Source organism: Brachycentrus maculatus, unplaced genomic scaffold, assembly GCF_059751285.1.
Source record: "Brachycentrus maculatus isolate JH-2025_06_01 unplaced genomic scaffold, ASM5975128v1 h1tg000281l, whole genome shotgun sequence".
NCBI classification, from domain to species: Eukaryota; Metazoa; Arthropoda; class Insecta; order Trichoptera; family Brachycentridae; genus Brachycentrus; species Brachycentrus maculatus.
The window spans coordinates 389,196-406,898 of record NW_028281032.1 but is presented as its reverse complement, the minus strand read 5'-3'; the positions used below and the strand labels follow the sequence as shown (position 1 = coordinate 406,898).

The following is a 17,703-nucleotide window of genomic DNA, read 5'->3' as shown; positions in this document are numbered from 1 at the left end:
TACAATAAACATCCCATATGTTTTTTTATATGCCTATTTACTATACCTGTTTATTGTTTTATATTTAACATTTTGCCCATTGTTTTCTTTAATTTTTTATCTTTTTTATATTCTTACTTGTGTTTCAGTCTTGTTAACCTTAATCCCAAAATGAGTCATGGAAATTACTCATCGGGAATATTACAGTATCTACTCAATGAATTAGGGCCACGCAGAATTTCGCGCAATTTCTTAATTCAAACAGGAATAACTCAGAGAAAACCTTGAATAAAACAACATTGAATTTTATTTACACATGAACACTTTATTACGCTTAAATTATGCATATATTTTCATATAAATATAGTTAGTATTTACTATTTCCACCTTTGGCAGAAATAACTGCCTCAATTCTTTTTGGAATACTTAAAATGCACTGTTTTATCATGTTTTTTATTTCTTCGTCTTCTGACCAATTTTTTTGAATATTTTTTTTTAGACAGTCTACTGTCGGATTTGGAAATGAGTATACCTTATTTTTTAACATGCTCCATACGTTTTCTATAGGATTAAGGTCCGGAGAATTTCCAGGCCAGGGGAGCAAAGGCAGATTTTTGTTAGACAAAAAATTTATTATTGATTTAGCCCGGTGGCAAGGTGCCCCATCCTGCATGAAGGTGTATGGACCTTCTGTTGGGTCGAGTGTATGGTAGAAGGGCAATAAAATTCGTTCGAGGACCTGCTTATAGGAATTTTGGTTCATTGTTCCTTCCACGAAAAACAACGGCCCAGGTAAATTGTTAATAATATATGACCATATCATTGTTGCAGGGGGGTGTTTGATAACTTTTACCACACAGGCCTCATTGTAACGTTCCATTGGTGTTCTCCTGACGAATCGACGGCTCTCTGTCACGGCTTCTAACCGGCACTCATCACTAAAGATGACCTGAAAAATAATGAAAATTTAAGTTTAATTCAAATATATAAGTTTATTTACTAAAATGATATGTTGAAAATTCAATTTAAATAAATACCTTTTTCCAATCATCTACCGAGTAATTTCGATGTAGCCTGGCCCATTTTAATCGATCCGCTTTCATTCGTGGTGTCAATTTTGGTACTTTTACAGGGCGCCTGCATTTCAGATTTACTTCGTAAAGACGTCGCCTCAGTGTTGATACCGATATATTTATACCCTCTTCTTCCAATTTTATTTTTAATGTTTTTGCTGATGCACTACGGTTTTTTAAGGCACTTTGAACGATTTTTCGATCAGTCCTCGGTGTTGTTTTCCTAATCCTACGACAGTTCTTTCGCCGATTGCTGGTGGCGGGTGACTAATTTTTTATTGATTTTGAAATTCTGTCCACTGTTTGACGAGAAACGTTTTCTTTTTTTGAAATTTCTCTATTAGATAGTATTCCTAATTTCAGTAGCACTATAACACTAGACTTTTTTTCCTCAGAAATGTCTTTACTTTTTCCCATTTTGTCCTTTTCAAAAAAAACACTTGTGTTTACAATTTTTTTTTATACTTTATGAACTAAAATTAAAAATTAAGTTTTTTTCACAAGACACGATAACTATATAACCTCTCTGAACAAAACAACAACCAGAACTCAAGAAACTTCACTAATAAATGAGATAGGACTATTTTTTGAACTTTCAACTATCTGTCTACCTGTGCTAATTAGGGACCTTTCTCAGAAAAAGGGTTTGAAATTTTGTAAAGGCTTAAATAATCCAGGTATATTTTACATATTATTGAAGGTAATATACATGATATTAGATGTCAATAGAAAACTTAAAGTATTTATGTAAAATAAATATAATAATCCAAAAGATTTCAGAGTATTCAAAAAAATAATGGGTGGCCCTAATTCATTGAGTAGATACTGTATATACGAGACTTATGTATGTAATATGTTAATAATAAAAATATTAATATTTATCCAGGAAGATACTTTTCTAAATTTAAAAAAATAATAACAATGAAACAACAAAACAATACATGTGAGTAGCAAATTTTCAATTGACTAACTGTGTGTCAAAAACAAGACCAAACAATACATGTGAGTAGCAAATTTTCAATTGACTAACTGTGTGTCAAAAACAAGACCAAAATGCTTTGCATGTGGAGAGTAATCTTCAATATTGCAATAATAATTGGACAATTTAGTAACATCGCTTGTTACTTTCCTGTTCTCGATAGAATATCAGTTTGTGACGAGGATGAAAAATCAATAATGAAGTATAGGATAAATGGAAGAGGTTGTGAAGGGAACATGCACATTGATGATAAAAAATATATACACAACGAAAAGAATGTCCACTTGAAAATAATAGACATAAAAAATAATACTTGCTTAAAAGTTTCCATGCCACGAAATGAGGAGATGAAACCCATGAAAATAAGAGTGTATGCGAGAGAACACAAAGTATCACAGGCATGGACACAATGTTTAAATAACCATTCAGTAAAAATTATTTATTTAAAAAATAATCAATGGGTGGCAAATGAAAACTATACACACACCAAAATCATACAGCTTCCACCCAAACATAATATTTTTGATATTGACGTGAAAGGGAAAAAGGAGGTAAATGTTTTTAATTAAACGTTAATAAATTATTTTGACACACTTTGAATGCGAAAAATATTTCTACCCGTTTGGTCGATTGATTCTTAACCTGTTCACCGGGGAGTTCACTTTTTAACCCTTCCCTTAGAGCGCCTGTGCACTACATGGAATTTTACCGTCTGGCAGTCCGGTTTATAAATAGTATTTATTTTAAATCGAGCCTGCAATATGTACAAGGTAGCGCTCAATGAAATAGACAATAATGTTTCCTTTAAAACGTTTAAGAGAAATATTGTTGATGTCTATTTGACTATTTGATTATTTGATAAAGAAATATAGGTATTATAAAGTTATACTTATCGCTCACTCCTTTCAACAACGTCAATTGACGATCAAAAATCGTCAATTTTCAGTTGTGCATGTTTTCGGAATGCCCAGAAAATGTACTTTGTCCCAGCAAAAGCGGCATATTTTTAACTTAATATTTATCCGCTACAGGGCAGAAAGTGTTGTTTTTGCATTTTGAAGAAGAAGTATTGTTTAATTATTTTTTTAAAAATACTTCATATTTTTCAAATGGAGAAAAAACCTTCAGGTTTTACCTAAAAAGATCTGTTGCACAATAAAAAGTTCAATAAGTCGCTTGATATTTATTTTTAATACATTTTATTATATTCTTAAACTTTACAAACAATCTCCTGAAAAATCAAGTTTTTTGATATTTGATGTTGTTGAAAGGAGTGAGCGTTATGTACATGACAGTTTTTTTTAGATTACTTTGAAGTGAAAACCTGTAAATGGAATATTTTTTTTTTTGTTAATATTCTGTTGGTTTTCGAATAAATAAATAAATGATTATATTATTATTATTATTCTAAATATTTAGTGGTCAACTCTCAAGACAATGCCACACATGACCGTTATATTCAATCGAAATTAAAGGAGAGTGAATGCTGAGAACAGAGTGATTGGTGAAATCAGTTATAGCAAATAAAAACCTATTGGCGAAAGCTAATCTGGCAGTACAAAATGGAGTCCCGGTTCCAACCCTTGTGTATGGAAGTGAAGCATGGAGTTGACAAAAGGTGGAAAGCAGACTGAATGCAGTCGAAATTCGAAATTAGTGGCAAAACCATGTATGATAAATGTTCGAATTATGAAATAAGGAAAGCGTATAAGGCTGAGATAAGCATTATCGATAAAATTAATAAAGGTGTGTTGAGGTGGTTTGGACTTGTGGAACGTATTAGTGAGGAAAGAACGCTAAAACAAATTTATGAGGCGAATGTAGTTGGAAAAAGAAGCATAGGAAGACCGAAGAAAACTTGGCAAGGTCAGGTATGTCAAGTACTTAAAAGCGGCCGGGTCAGGAGTCGGAATAATCGGCAGGTGTATATGAGGAGATACATGAATGTGGAAGAGGCGAAGAATGCTTGCAAAGACAGAGTGGAGTGGCATTTTCTCTGCCTACCTCTACAGGAAAAGCGGCGTGACGGTTAGTTAGTTTTTAATTAAAGGGTTTACCCGGATTCAACCCAGACCCTCTATGTTTGCCTTATTTACGTTTTTAAAAGCTTTATCTAAATTGATATTAGTAATGTTAGTAAATAACCACTCACCGACTACTTCTGTCTACCGGTTTCGAGACGTACCCGTCTCTTCGTCAGGACATACACTACAATTTAACAATCATGCGAACAACACTACACCACACCCACTTAGTACTATTCACATACACTATCACTACACATGCAAAACATGCAGAGCGAGTTGTTAGTCTGTGCTAGTGTTTAGTTTCCCAAAAGCATGGTGGGACTAACAACTCGCTCTGCATGTTTTGCATGTGTAGTGATAGTGTATGTGAATAGTACTAAGTGGGTGTGGTGTAGTGTTGTTCGCATGATTGTTAAATTGTAGTGTATGTCCTGACGAAGAGACGGGTACGTCTCGAAACCGGTAGACAGAAGTAGTCGGTGAGTGGTTATTTACTAACATTACTAATATCAATTAAAATGTTTGACCACAAAGTAAATGCTTTGAATATAAATAATGCTTTATCTAAATTTTAGACAGAAATGGCCATCCGGTTTAGATGCACTGCCCCCCTTCGTTATCAGTGCACTTTGGCGGCAACGGTTCCCTGCTTCTACTTTATTGGATTGGAAATACTGGGTCCGCCTATTACGAAAAAAAAGCCTAAGAGGATAGCCAAAACTAAACCTCCTACCACTCAAATGCAACTGAACGTAACCACTCCAGTCTTCACCACTCCCGTCAAATTTGAATTCAACAAAGAAAACATCAGGAATCTCATGATGCTGGCTGCCATACTCTCAGTCACAACCATGATATATGGATTTGTACTCTTGATATATGCATGCGTGCGGCTATAACTCGTCTAAATGCTTATTACCTATGTATGTAAAGCCTATAGTTGCATGTTAGATAACCTTTCCCATACGATATGTATTTTGTATAATAAAATCCTTACCGCACCCCAATGGTGCATAGGGCACTGCTTCATATTAAAGCACTGTTATCTTGATCGATTACACATGAAGGAAAGGTGATCAGCCCCCCACTTCAGGTACCTGTCCAGTGTAATATTGAATAAATATTAGAGTGAAAAAATCACTTATATTTATTAAACCCCCCTGGGAATCGAACCCGGGACCTCCAGAACGGTAGCCGAGCATGCTGACCATTACACTACGGAGGCGGACATTTGTATGTATTTTGTATACCATATGAAAATGTGATTTAAAAAGGGGAAAATGTGAATATTCTTGTTACTTTTACTGACCATAGTTTGAGTTGAAATGTAACAATTTTGTAATGTTTAGCTATGGTTAGTATCTGAAAACGAGAAAAAAAATACATCACAAGTAGATGACACAGCTGGCATAACGGCACAACCACCCCCAAGGACGACTTGTGCGCCTACAAAAACGAGATCGACGGAAACAGTATCAAGCCGCGTGCGCGTGTACGCAAAGCACGGCACGCACGCACACACTGGGAAACGTTTTGAGTTTTGGTGATTTTATCTCCGATTTTTCATAAATTACTTATTTCCGTCGCCGCAAATGAATAACTTTTTATTAAAATACTTTTAAGTAATACTTTAAAAAATACTGAGCTCGTATCTATTATATTTTACATCGATATTCTCATTTTTAAAGTCGAGTGGTAGAAAATACATATCAATAGGAGGGAAAGGTTAAACATGTTGCAATTGGCTATTATTATTTTACCTTCAAATGTAACAAGATGCTGCCTGCGTATGTCTCTCATACGTGTTTGAGGCATTTAAAAAAATACATATTGATCTGCTTGGAAAGTCTAAAATAAATAATATTTGCTGTGTATTTGAGGCGCAGGCCATTTATTTTTCGTTAGCTTTTGTTATTGGTAATAACTAGATTAGTTTGAAATTATTAAAAATGATGTCTATGTAAAAGTAAGAGACAATGGTTATTTCTTACATTTTTGTTATTAGTTATTAATCTGTTTACTTAAGAGTTTAAGGCAGTAGTTTTACTTTTAACATTAATAAGTTCACTACTTATTTGGCATCAGTGGCCATTTTCGTTTATTTATTTAGTTTATTATTTTATAATTTAAGTTAATTATTTAATTTGCCATCTCTGTATAACATGATTGTTAATTACATTATTGTGCTAATCTTATGAATAAAATGTGAAGTAAAATAAACAATAGTAAAGTGATTTTTTGCTTAAGGTACATGAGTATGCAGCCCCAAATGCTCTAGCCATTGCTGCTGCTCTCTTCTTCTTACCTATTGTTCCTCCTCTCTATCTTTTGTAACAGGAAGTCCAAACTAATTAGGGCTGTGGCCTGCTTGGATTAGCCGAGAAATTTGTATTACAGTACAAACATAGTTCTTCTCTTCTCCGTCTTAATCCTCATTGCTGAGGGCTGTGACCCTTGCGGAAGCAATGACTCTTCTCCAGTTATCCCTTGACTGCGCTGCACGTAGCGCTCCAACCACTGAGGTGCCTGCTGCTGCCTTAATTTGATCGGTCCATCGTGTGGGGAACTTCCTCTCCCTCTCTTTCCCTCCAGGCTACCGATCACAACTAGTCGTTCCAGGCTATCCTCGTTGCCACGCGCAACGTGTCCAAAGAACTGGAGAATCCGTCGGGTACAGATATTGGCCAGAGTCAAGCCATCCAAGCGTAGTTCCTGGCGAATGGACTCATTGGTGCGTCTAGCTGTCCATGGAATTCGGAGCATGCGCCTCCAACACCACATTTCGAAGGCATCAATTTTTCTCCTTTCTGCTGCTTTTATAGTCCATGTTTCAGCAGCATAGAGAAAAATGGAGTGGACCAAGCTCCTGACAAGCTTCATCTTGGTGTTGTTACTCACACCCCACAAACATAGTACTTTATACTAATATTCAACATACGCTTTGCGTACAAATCTATGTACCTATGATTCGGTCACGTGTATGTCACTTTGCCAAATAAAGATTACCGATTTTAAATGAAAAAATGAAGTGTAGTGTTTGTGTGCATTCCTTTTGTGTTTTTCCTTGTTCGTTCAGCTCTAATTTTAATGAAGTACTATATGACGTTGGTTCTTTATGGTTTATGTACATTATTTGCAACTTTTTACATTTCAATCTAATATTACAGTACTTGAGTAACAATACATTGCAGGTACATTACTGTATACTTTTATAACTTTTCCATCATTTTTAAATAAAATTAGATTATATATGATAATTTTATGTAATAATAAATGCCTTAGCACGTTTTTGAAATGTTTGCCCGCAAACATTTTTCTTCAAAATCATGTTCCAATTTCCAGGGTTGGGATATCCAGTGTTCCACTGTATTTCTATTTTTCACTCAAAATTGGATTTGTTGATTTGTAACTATTATAGACGAATTGTAACTTAAGAAATGCGCACACTGCGACACACCTCCCAGCTCGACAACCAAAATACACTGCCGTCATAGTCCATACATCGACGTCTGCACTATTACATAAAACTATAGTACCCACTTCCAGAGCTCATTTCTTCTAGGGGGGCGTTAGATACGCTAGAACAGTGTTCCACAAACTTTTTCTTTTCAAGTTACACCTACCAAATTAAGAAATTTCAGAGGTGCATATTTACCATATTATGGAAAAATATTATCTTTAATGCGAAGTGTGAGCCTACTTAACTGTGCACAGGCAATTAAAATTTGGAGCAATAGTGTTATCTTCACAATTTATTTTTTTTCCGCGGCACACCAACTAATCACCACGGTACACCTGTGTGCCGCGGCACACACTTTGCGGAACAATGCCCTAAAAAACTATGACTGTGAAATACTACAACTAACATGGGTAGTCAGAGAGAAGAATAGAACGCCACACCAATCTGTCTTTGCAAACAATCTTTGCACTTTCCACATTCATGCATCTCCTCATAAATACCCGCCGACTATTCCCACTCCTAACCTGACTACTTTCAAGTATTTGAAATACTTGATCGTAAGTTTTCCACGGTCTTCCTCTGCTATTACCGACTACAGTCATCTCATAAATTTGTTTAACTGTTCTAACATAGACAATATTTCATTTGATGTATTTTTTATTTTACCTTTCAAAGAAGATTTTCACCAACAAAAAACCACCGAACGTTCCGAAACACCTAATATATATCTTCTATTTCTATACCTTACCCATACCTAATAGAGGCACGATGATTACCCCCGCGTTTCAACAACATGTGGCCAGTTAGAGCTAATATTTAACCGGTTAACTGCCAAGAGCGTCTTAAGACGCATATTTTCTGTGACCGGAGCGCCGCTCATACAAAAATGACGTCTTAAGACGCGCCGTTTTAAATGGGCTTTTAGTAAAGAAAATCAATTATTTAAAATGTACAAATATATTGAACGCATAGTGACATCTATTGAGAATATCTTTGCATACTTAGAATTGAAAGAGAATTTGTTTTTACCACTTTAAACGTAAATTAAAGAGAGCTTTGTCGTCGGAACAACTAATGGCGCTCAGGGTTGTCCAATAATCCCCGAGTTGCCGTCACTGCCGAATCTGATGACAGTGATTTTAGTGTCGATTCTGATGATTTTTAATTTTTTTAAATCAAAGTGTGTGTGTATGTGTATACTTTTAATATTAAACTAACATAAACAATTACTTTTGACATATAATTTAGTTTTCATATTTTCTATGACAAATTTTGTGACAACCCTGCAATTAATTTTGACCCATAAACAATTAATTTAATGCTTATGGATAAATGACTGAATGAATGGCGCGATCTTCATTTATTTGGCAAGTTTTATAAATAAACGTTAATACACTTTTAATAACAATATTTTTAGAAGGTTTTATTTTTGTCGTAAAATTCGCGGCGTGCTGGGTACCGCCATACATATACCTGCCGGCAGTTAACCGGTTAATAAATATTATAACAGCCGTCGTGTTTGTCAGTAAAAATACTCAATGGTTTGTTCCCAATCTAAGCGTGATACACAATTTTATGTATGATCTACATTGGTCTCGATCCGGGGTTGCCAACGGTTGTTTTCCAGTATACATGCTCCAGGCAACATGGCGGGTATACATTAGCTGACATCATTCCCCACTCCTTGACATCAATGTTGTCATGTTACATTATAATAGCAAAAAATGTTTATTCGAGGTTATATTATAAATTACAAGGAACTTCCAGTCTGAAATTTTTATTTAGCAATTCGTAATTCCAGGAGATTACAACGCGACAATTTTTTTTTATCTGGCGTATAATTGCCCCATAATGAATATCAAACCTGTATTTCGACTCATCAATTTAACTCCTTTAAAGAAGTAAATATAATATGTAGTAACTACTCGTTTATAATATTGTAAACTTCTGCAAATACATGGGATAAATAATGTTGTGTGTTTTCTCAGTCTACTGATAATATAATAACAACGGTGAATCTAATGAAAATATTATGCAATTCTTTATCACTGAAAAGTGGTGCTATTCTGTATTCACAATCTTCAAATACGGGTAAAATTGTGACACGGTTATACCTGCGAGTATGTAAAGATATGTAAAAAGGCACCTACTCGCGACTATCTCGAAGAGACGCGCCAAATGGATCGGTCAGGTGTTAAGACAGGATGGTTTCCTGCATATATTTTCCTGATAATAGAGGGTATGTATGAGGAGATGCATGAACGTGGAAGAGGCGAGGAACGTTTGCAAAGACAGAGTGGTGTGCCGTTCTATTCACTCTGCCTATCCCTGCGGAGAGGCAGCGTGATGGTTAGTTAGTTAGTTAGTTAGTTAATAGAGGGAACGATCGAGGGAACAAACGCCATAGGACGCCCATGCCGCAAATATCATTGCGACTTATATGAGGACATTGGCTGTTCGACGTATGAGGAGCTGAAGTTACCTACTTACTTATAACCCTTATCTGCACCCAATGGTGCATAGGGCACTGCGTCGAATTGACGCAGTGTTATCTTGATCATTACTTACATGAAGGCAAGGTGATCACTCTTGCGCTTCAGGAACCAGTCCAGGCTAATATTAAATAAATATGACAGTGTAAAATCACAAATATATATTTTCACCCCGCCTGGGAATCGAAACCGGGACCTCCAGCATGGTAGTCAAACACGTTGACCATTACACCATGGAGGCGGAGGAGCTGAAGAGGGTTTCGAAAAATAGATTGGAGTAGCGAAGGGGGTGTCATTTGTTGCTGCAGACCGATCCGCAGGATTGAGAAAAAAGAAGATGAAAAATGTACATATTCCCATATTAGATTCATAAATGCAGCATTGTACGTAGGTTGCCAGTTCCGTTCCCACTGTGGGAAGAATTTTTTTTCTTTTAATTTTTTTTATCATGGTCAATGACAGTACAAGTGCCATTTTAGAAATAAATAATTAACAAATAAAATAAGTGTGGCTGTTCATGTACACCAGTGTTTCCCAACATGGGGTGTGCGCCCCGCCGGGAAGCAATTTGAAAGGGGCAATGCACAAATCATTATTTTTCATATTATTTTTGACATCTCAACATGGATGAAGAAGAGTATGGAAGTCTGGGTATTTATGCGGCTTTGGACCGTCAAAGGCTGGTTTAAGTGATCACTTTGCACACGTGTAACATTCATCAATTCTACTAATGATTGACAACCACATTCAAATTCTTTCTTATATGAAGTTCTATATATGTATATGATCCAATTTTTAAACATTGTACAAGAATCACTAAAATTTTCACTAGTGACATCTATTGGTGAGACAAAGAAGCCTTTTTATTCAGCAGAAACTCTTATATTTGTATACGAGGTCCGAATCCTGGATTATAATCACATACATGAGAAACGCCAGAATATATCCTTTTCATTTTATTATTTACTTGTCAACAAATACTTGTTCACAAGTATTGTGATTATTCAAGCAGGGATTTAAGAGTAAACGTTTTTTGCCAGTATACCCACGATATGTACATATTATTTATTTATGAAAATTAAATAACAATAGTATATATTACATAAATGTGCATTTTTTTTAGAAGCAATTTTAAAAAAGTCTGTAGTTTTTAGGTAAATTAAAATTTGATAGGGGGTGAATTTTTTCATAGATTCATAGATTTTTGAACTGTCGATGTTTGGCATGGTACGAATAAGGTTGGGAAAAACTGATTGAACCATACTCCTTTGAGGAAAGCTTTGTTTGGACGACCATGTACGGCCGGACTCCCGGACAGGCTAAGATATCGAACAAACTAACATTTACATTTATTTCTATATAGGTACAGATAAGTAACAAATCGGTACAAAAAAAAAACCTTATCGCATCAGCAAATATTTGTATTTTCATAATCAAATAGTAGGTTCTCCTCTGAGAATTGTTCACAACAGTACTACATTATCATGACAGGTGGTAAGTTATTCAAATTAATGGAGAGAGTAAATTTTCAACGCCATTACAAAATGGATCATTTTCAGACGGGAGGAATATCTAATTTAACATACTCAACCTATAAAGGATTGTATTAGACTCGTTTTGTGTTTATAACAGTCAATATAATCGATATTTTCATTCATCATTTTCTTGTGGAAAATTCGCCTTTGTAAATACATTATTTTCGTTAGTTGGTAATGAATGACGTCACAGAAACGTTGGACTTATTTTAATATTGGTAACATTGCTAAATTATTGGCGGCTCTATTTGTTGATGTCTATGGTCCACCCTCCCACCCCCCCTCCCCTCATATTTGTATAACACAAATGGTAGCATAGTGGTAAACAAACAATCCACACTACTACTATTACAGCTCTATAAACCATAGACAATAAACCATATGACGTCATAAAACGTTCGATGACGGAAATTTGATGACAGTTACTAAATTGTATTTTATTGTTAAAAATACATAGAAAATTGTGACAGTAGTTTTGTCTTGTTATGACATTTTCAAACTTATATCATTACATTAGTTTGAAAATGCCATAGCAAGGCGAAACAATTGGCACAAATTTTATTTTTGTCTTTTTAACAATAAAATATAATTTAGAAGACTCTAAAACTCAGTGTGTGATTTTAACATTTAATATATAAATTGTTTTATTGCCCAATTATTCAATGCAAAAGGAAATATTTTCCATCGACCTGTACTGGCTGGAAGGAAATAGCTAATCAGACATCCGTACATGTGAGATTGTGTGCGGTATAGGGTGTAGGGTGTCCGTTATTAGAACTACACTCAGTTCACAGTTATTTTACCTCTATTTTTTTTTATAATTAAATTAATTCAAGTATAAATATTTTTTTTAAATATAGAGGTACAATATCTAACAGTGTAGTTCACACAAATGTTTCGTATTGATTAAGAATAAAGAATAGAAAAAATATATTAGAAAATGGAGTAAATTATCTGCGGGAAATTTAAGTGCTTTGAAAATGTTTGAAATTACATGTTTTTTAAATGTATTTGAAACATGCCAACCAATAGGGTTGCCAACATTAAGTATTTTAATATAATTTTCATTACATTTTTTTTCTAAAAAGTATTATTGTATACAAATATACACGAATTTTAACTGTACTCTCCCAACGCAAGGTGCTGATAAGTATTCCCTAGAAATATTTTCACTCTAAAATTAAAATCATCACAAAGTGTTTTTTTTTTAATATTTTTTAGAAAACTGTATTTACATACATTTTCATAAATGTTCATTAATTTTTAAATCCCTTTAAGAGCGCTTGTGCACTACACGGAATTTTACTGTCCGGCAGTCCAGTTAGCATGATAAAACGGATGATTGGCTTGGATTGGCTTGTGCTTTTGGCCGTCTTTCTTCGGACAGGTGCCCTTGATCGGTGCGTGATCACGGTGCGCGTAAATTCGATCAAGCTAAACTGTCGTAGTCGCTTTTATTTTTTTTTTTAAATGGATTGTCGTATGGTAAAATTCCGTGTAGTGCACAAGCCCCCTAAGACTCAAAATAAAATGGTCCCGAATGTAGCTAATAAATTATAGACAATTATTTCAGAAATAAATATATTTTTGTTTACAGCACAAAGCGAATGCATTCTTAATGCAGGAAAAACATTTGGTATAACTTCAAATCTTTACTAGGGTTTTTATCAATCACTGATAACCAATAATTAAAAAGTCATTAGTGCTATAAATACAAGCACTTCCTGCTGATAAATTTAATTTATGCTACTGAATTCACATTTTGGTAATGTTCTCAGGAATATAATATGAACTTATAATAAAAAAATTACTTCAGACAGAGTTGTCTGAAATTTTTTCCTATAAACATGCTTCTTACCTTGTTTCTTTATATGCCTATTTACAGGACCTTTTATTGCTTTTTTTTTTCTTCTTAATTTTAAATTCTTTTACATTTCACAATATACTATAAATACTACAACTACTACTACTACCAGCACGTCTTTTCCCCGCAGGGGTAGGCAGAGAGGATGGAACGCCGCACTCTTCTGTCCTGACATACACTCCTCGCCTCCTTCACATCCATACATCTAGTCATACATGCCCTCTGATTACGCAGACTTTTGACACCACCAGATTTTAGGTTCTAATTGATCTGATTGTGCCAAGTCTTTTTCAGCCGTCCTCAGTCTGTTTTCCCGCTCACATTCGCCACATATATTTTCTTAGACATTCTATCACCATCCATTCGCTCCATATGTCCATACCACTTTAAAGCACTCTTCCTAATCTTTTCAATTGTTAACCCTTTCCGGTCCCCCAAAATTAAAAAAAAATCTAGGTAGACAGTTACATTCCGATTGGAATGTAGCTGTACCTTTATATATATCGCTTTCAAGAACGTCATAAATCGAAAATCTTCAATTTTCAGTTGTGCGTGTTTTCGGAATGCCTAGAAAATGTACTATATCCCAGAAAAAGAGGCATATTTTTAACTTAAGATTTACCCGCTACAGGGCATAAAGTATTGTGTTTGAATTTTGAAGAAAATTATTTTTTTTAAATATACTAAATACTTTTTAAAATGGAGAAAAAACTTTCAGGTTTTACCCAAAAAGATCTGTTGCACAGTAAAAAGTTCAATAAGTAGCTTGGTATTTATTTTTATTTTTTTTTTTTTTTTTTAAAAACATTTTCCTGAAAAGTTTTTTGATTTATGATGTTCTTGAAAGGAGTGAGCGATATATGACTGATGTTTAAATAAATAAATAAATGTACAACATTAGTTAGTTCTTCTTCTTAGTTCTATCTCAGATGGAACAAATGCTGTTTGTATTCTTATCTATCCGCTGTATCTGTGGGGTCATCTAAACTATGGTACTAGTCATTTGCATATATTCGTGTGTATTTAAATATCAAAGGTTGAGGTCAACTAGTAGACACTGGTAAATAGTTTAACTCTTATTTACCTATTGAATAATTATTTCTGCTTGTTTCACAACGTTTCTGAATCATAAATTTGAACTTGCGTATTCAGATGTAAATTTAACTAATTTTATTCAGTTGACGCTTGATCAATTACGACATACAAATATATAAATATATAAATATATAAATATATATATATATATATATATATATATATATATATATATATATATATATATATATATATATATATATATATTTATATATATATATATATATATATATATATATATATATATATATATATATATATATATATATATATATATATATATATATATATATATGTATATATATATATATATATATATATATATATATATATATATATTTGTCCGCCTCCATAGTGTAGTGGTTAGCGCGCTAGGCTACCATGCTGGACTGGTACCTGAAGCGAAAGGCTGATCACCTTTCCTTCGTGTATTGAACGGTCAAGATAACACTGCTTCTATACGATGCAGTGGCCTATGCACCTTTGGGGTGCGGATAAGGGTTAGGAGGGGGATATATATATATATATATATATATATATATATATATATATATATATATATATATATATACATTTCTTCTTTTTCTTTTTCAAATCCTTATTCGCACTCGATGGTGCGAATAAGGATCATTTAAATGCTTCATGTGTTATCTTAATCATTAACACATGAAGGAAAGGTGATCAGTCCTCCGCTTCCGATTTCAGTCCAGGGTAATATTGAGTAAATATTTTAATGAAAAAATCACTAATTTTTATTTGAATATTATCCTTTGGAAATCGAACCCGGGACCATGTATATTCTATCAAAATAAAGTGAAATGTAATTTAATTATTTTATTTCATTCATTTGTACATTTGACTCATCTAGGTAAATAACCCGCTGTAATTGGAGTCCTGATGTATTTAATTGTTTAGGTTTATAAGTTTTCTATGTTTTTTTGTGGTAATACATAAATTTTAAATATCACATGTATTGTTTAGTTACTGCGCTAGAGGTCCCGGGTTCGATTCCCAGGGGGGACAAAAATAAATATTAGTGATATTACACTATAAAATTTATTTAATTTTACCCTGAACTGGTCCCTGAAGCGCAGGAGTGATCACCTCGCCTTCATGTAAGTAACGATTAAAATAAACTGTGTCAATATAATACAGTGCCCTGTGCACCATTCGGTAAGGATAAGGGTTAAAAATAACTAATTATTTAAAGTTATCGAAATGAATATACTATTTGTTATGGATTAAATGAATATTTATTTGAATTCAAATCATTCGATCAATGCCAAAAATTTGTCATCAATTAGATTAGTAATTAAAAATTAAGGAATGTAGTTGATTGAAATTAGCAGTAAAAATAAAAATAAATGTTTCTTCCAAAACTCCTTTTTGGTTGATAATTGATCATTTTGTATTTGCAGGTCTTACATTCAAATAGTAATAAATATCACAGTTATTGCCATTTACAACATTTTGAGTGTATCCAAATACTTGTTCACAAATCTGGATTATCTTTACTATTTTATACATTTTTGACGTCTCAGCATAGATGAAGAAGAATATGGAAGTCTGGGCATTTACATGTGTGTAAAGTTATCACTTAACCCAGCATATGACGGGTGTAAACCCTGTAAATGCCCAGACTTTCATATTCTTCATCTATGTTGAGATGTCAAACAAATTTCAATTGATTCTCTAGTGTAAAAAGCCTAAAATGGTGTTCTGATTCTCATTTTCAGGGTTCATATCTCCATATTCCTAATGTGAAATTCAGAAAAGTTCAACAGGAACGAAATATTAAATTAAGAATGGACACAGGGTTTGGGATAAATATTTGAGATTACAAATATAACTCAGGAATAGGAACAAAACATTCTATAACAGGATATCATATATCGCTACAACTCATTCAATTTGGTTCTAGTTTGTAAATATTCTATTCCGGGCCATGGATGGAAATAATTTGAGTGTAAGTCTAGTAAATATATAATTTCCCGTAATCCTCAGAAAACTTACAAGGGGGGTGTTTAGAAGAGAAAGTAACTTCTTTTACTACAGTGGTACCTCCATCGATTTATACAGATAAGTTTGCCGCGTTTCACACGAAAGTTCATGGTGGATCTTACCTTCTCTGGCTTTTAAATAGACCGTATTGGCTACAATATTCTCCAATTCCATGAGTTCCAGTGTGCCGGTGTGTGGGGAACTCGGGGCGAGCTTGGCTCCCGGAGCCGACTGGACCGCGCGAGGGCAAGCCCATCAATACCGCGTCACTGCTGCAGCCGAGGAGCCCGGGCCGCGGGCATCAAGCACTGCACACAATTCACCTCACTGCACCACACCTGGCTGCGACCGACCGGTGCCCAACAACCGACAAACTTTCACGAAAACTTCAAGATTCCAAATATAAAACGCTAAATACGATCTATAAACTGCGAAACAAAAGCATTCCTTCGGAGCGAATCGGCGCTCGGTGGCGAACGAATATTTATTGACAGTGCGCGACACGACCTCGAGCCGTCGGCGAATACCGATGGAAAATTATGCAAATCACACAACCCCGTAGATTTCCCGACACCTCATTCGAGAAAAGTCGCAATAAACGCGCTTTTGCACTGAAGGGGTGTGGTTGTGCGGTTTGTAAAATTTCGAATTCGAAGCGATCGGTCTATACGTATGTACTCGCGATCGTCGCAATGGCCAATGGCGAATCTCACTTGCGTTTTAAATCCCGTAGGTAGCTGCTGCGCAGGTATAGAAGTGTTTTCCCCAGGTTAATCGCCGCGACAAAATTGTTTTGTGTTATAAGATCGCCTTATTGATAGTAGACCAAAAAGGAAGAAGTTGCTACCTATCGCTAACAAAACAATTCTTACTACTATCGGCAAAAATTTACTACCGAATCACTGAAAATGTACTATATAATGTTGCCACATGTATAAGACGAAAAGTAGCTACCTACCTTATAAGTTGTCTGATATGAAAGGGTTATAAAATTATGTCAATCGATAACGTATATATATTCATAAGGAATGAGTAAAAAATAATTATTGTTTTAATAAAAAAGAATACAAGTCATATGTTTATATCACCTGATTAAAGCACTGTTATCTTGATCGAAAATTACACGGAAGAAATCCAGCGCCGCCCAGTATTAGCTTAGTGCAATGTTATTCAATCATTTCTGTGAAAAATTAAAAAA

At 34.3% G+C, this 17,703-nt stretch overlaps 1 protein-coding gene across 2 annotated transcripts in view; it reads right to left on the bottom strand.

Annotated features, from left to right (window-relative positions):
* Nucleotides 1-17,409, bottom strand: part of Gprk2 (G protein-coupled receptor kinase 2) — a 39,742-nt gene extending 22,333 nt beyond the window's left edge. Inside the window, exon 1 of one of the 2 annotated variants that reach the window (XM_088267084.1) lies at nt 16,628-17,409. In XM_088267084.1, the coding sequence (XP_088123210.1) occupies nt 16,628-16,679 (52 nt within the window). In that variant the 5' untranslated portion in view covers nt 16,680-17,409. The remainder of the gene's footprint in view (nt 1-16,627) is intronic. The other variant, XM_088267085.1, reaches the window with a different exon arrangement.
* Between the last annotated feature and the right edge of the window lie 294 nt (nt 17,410-17,703).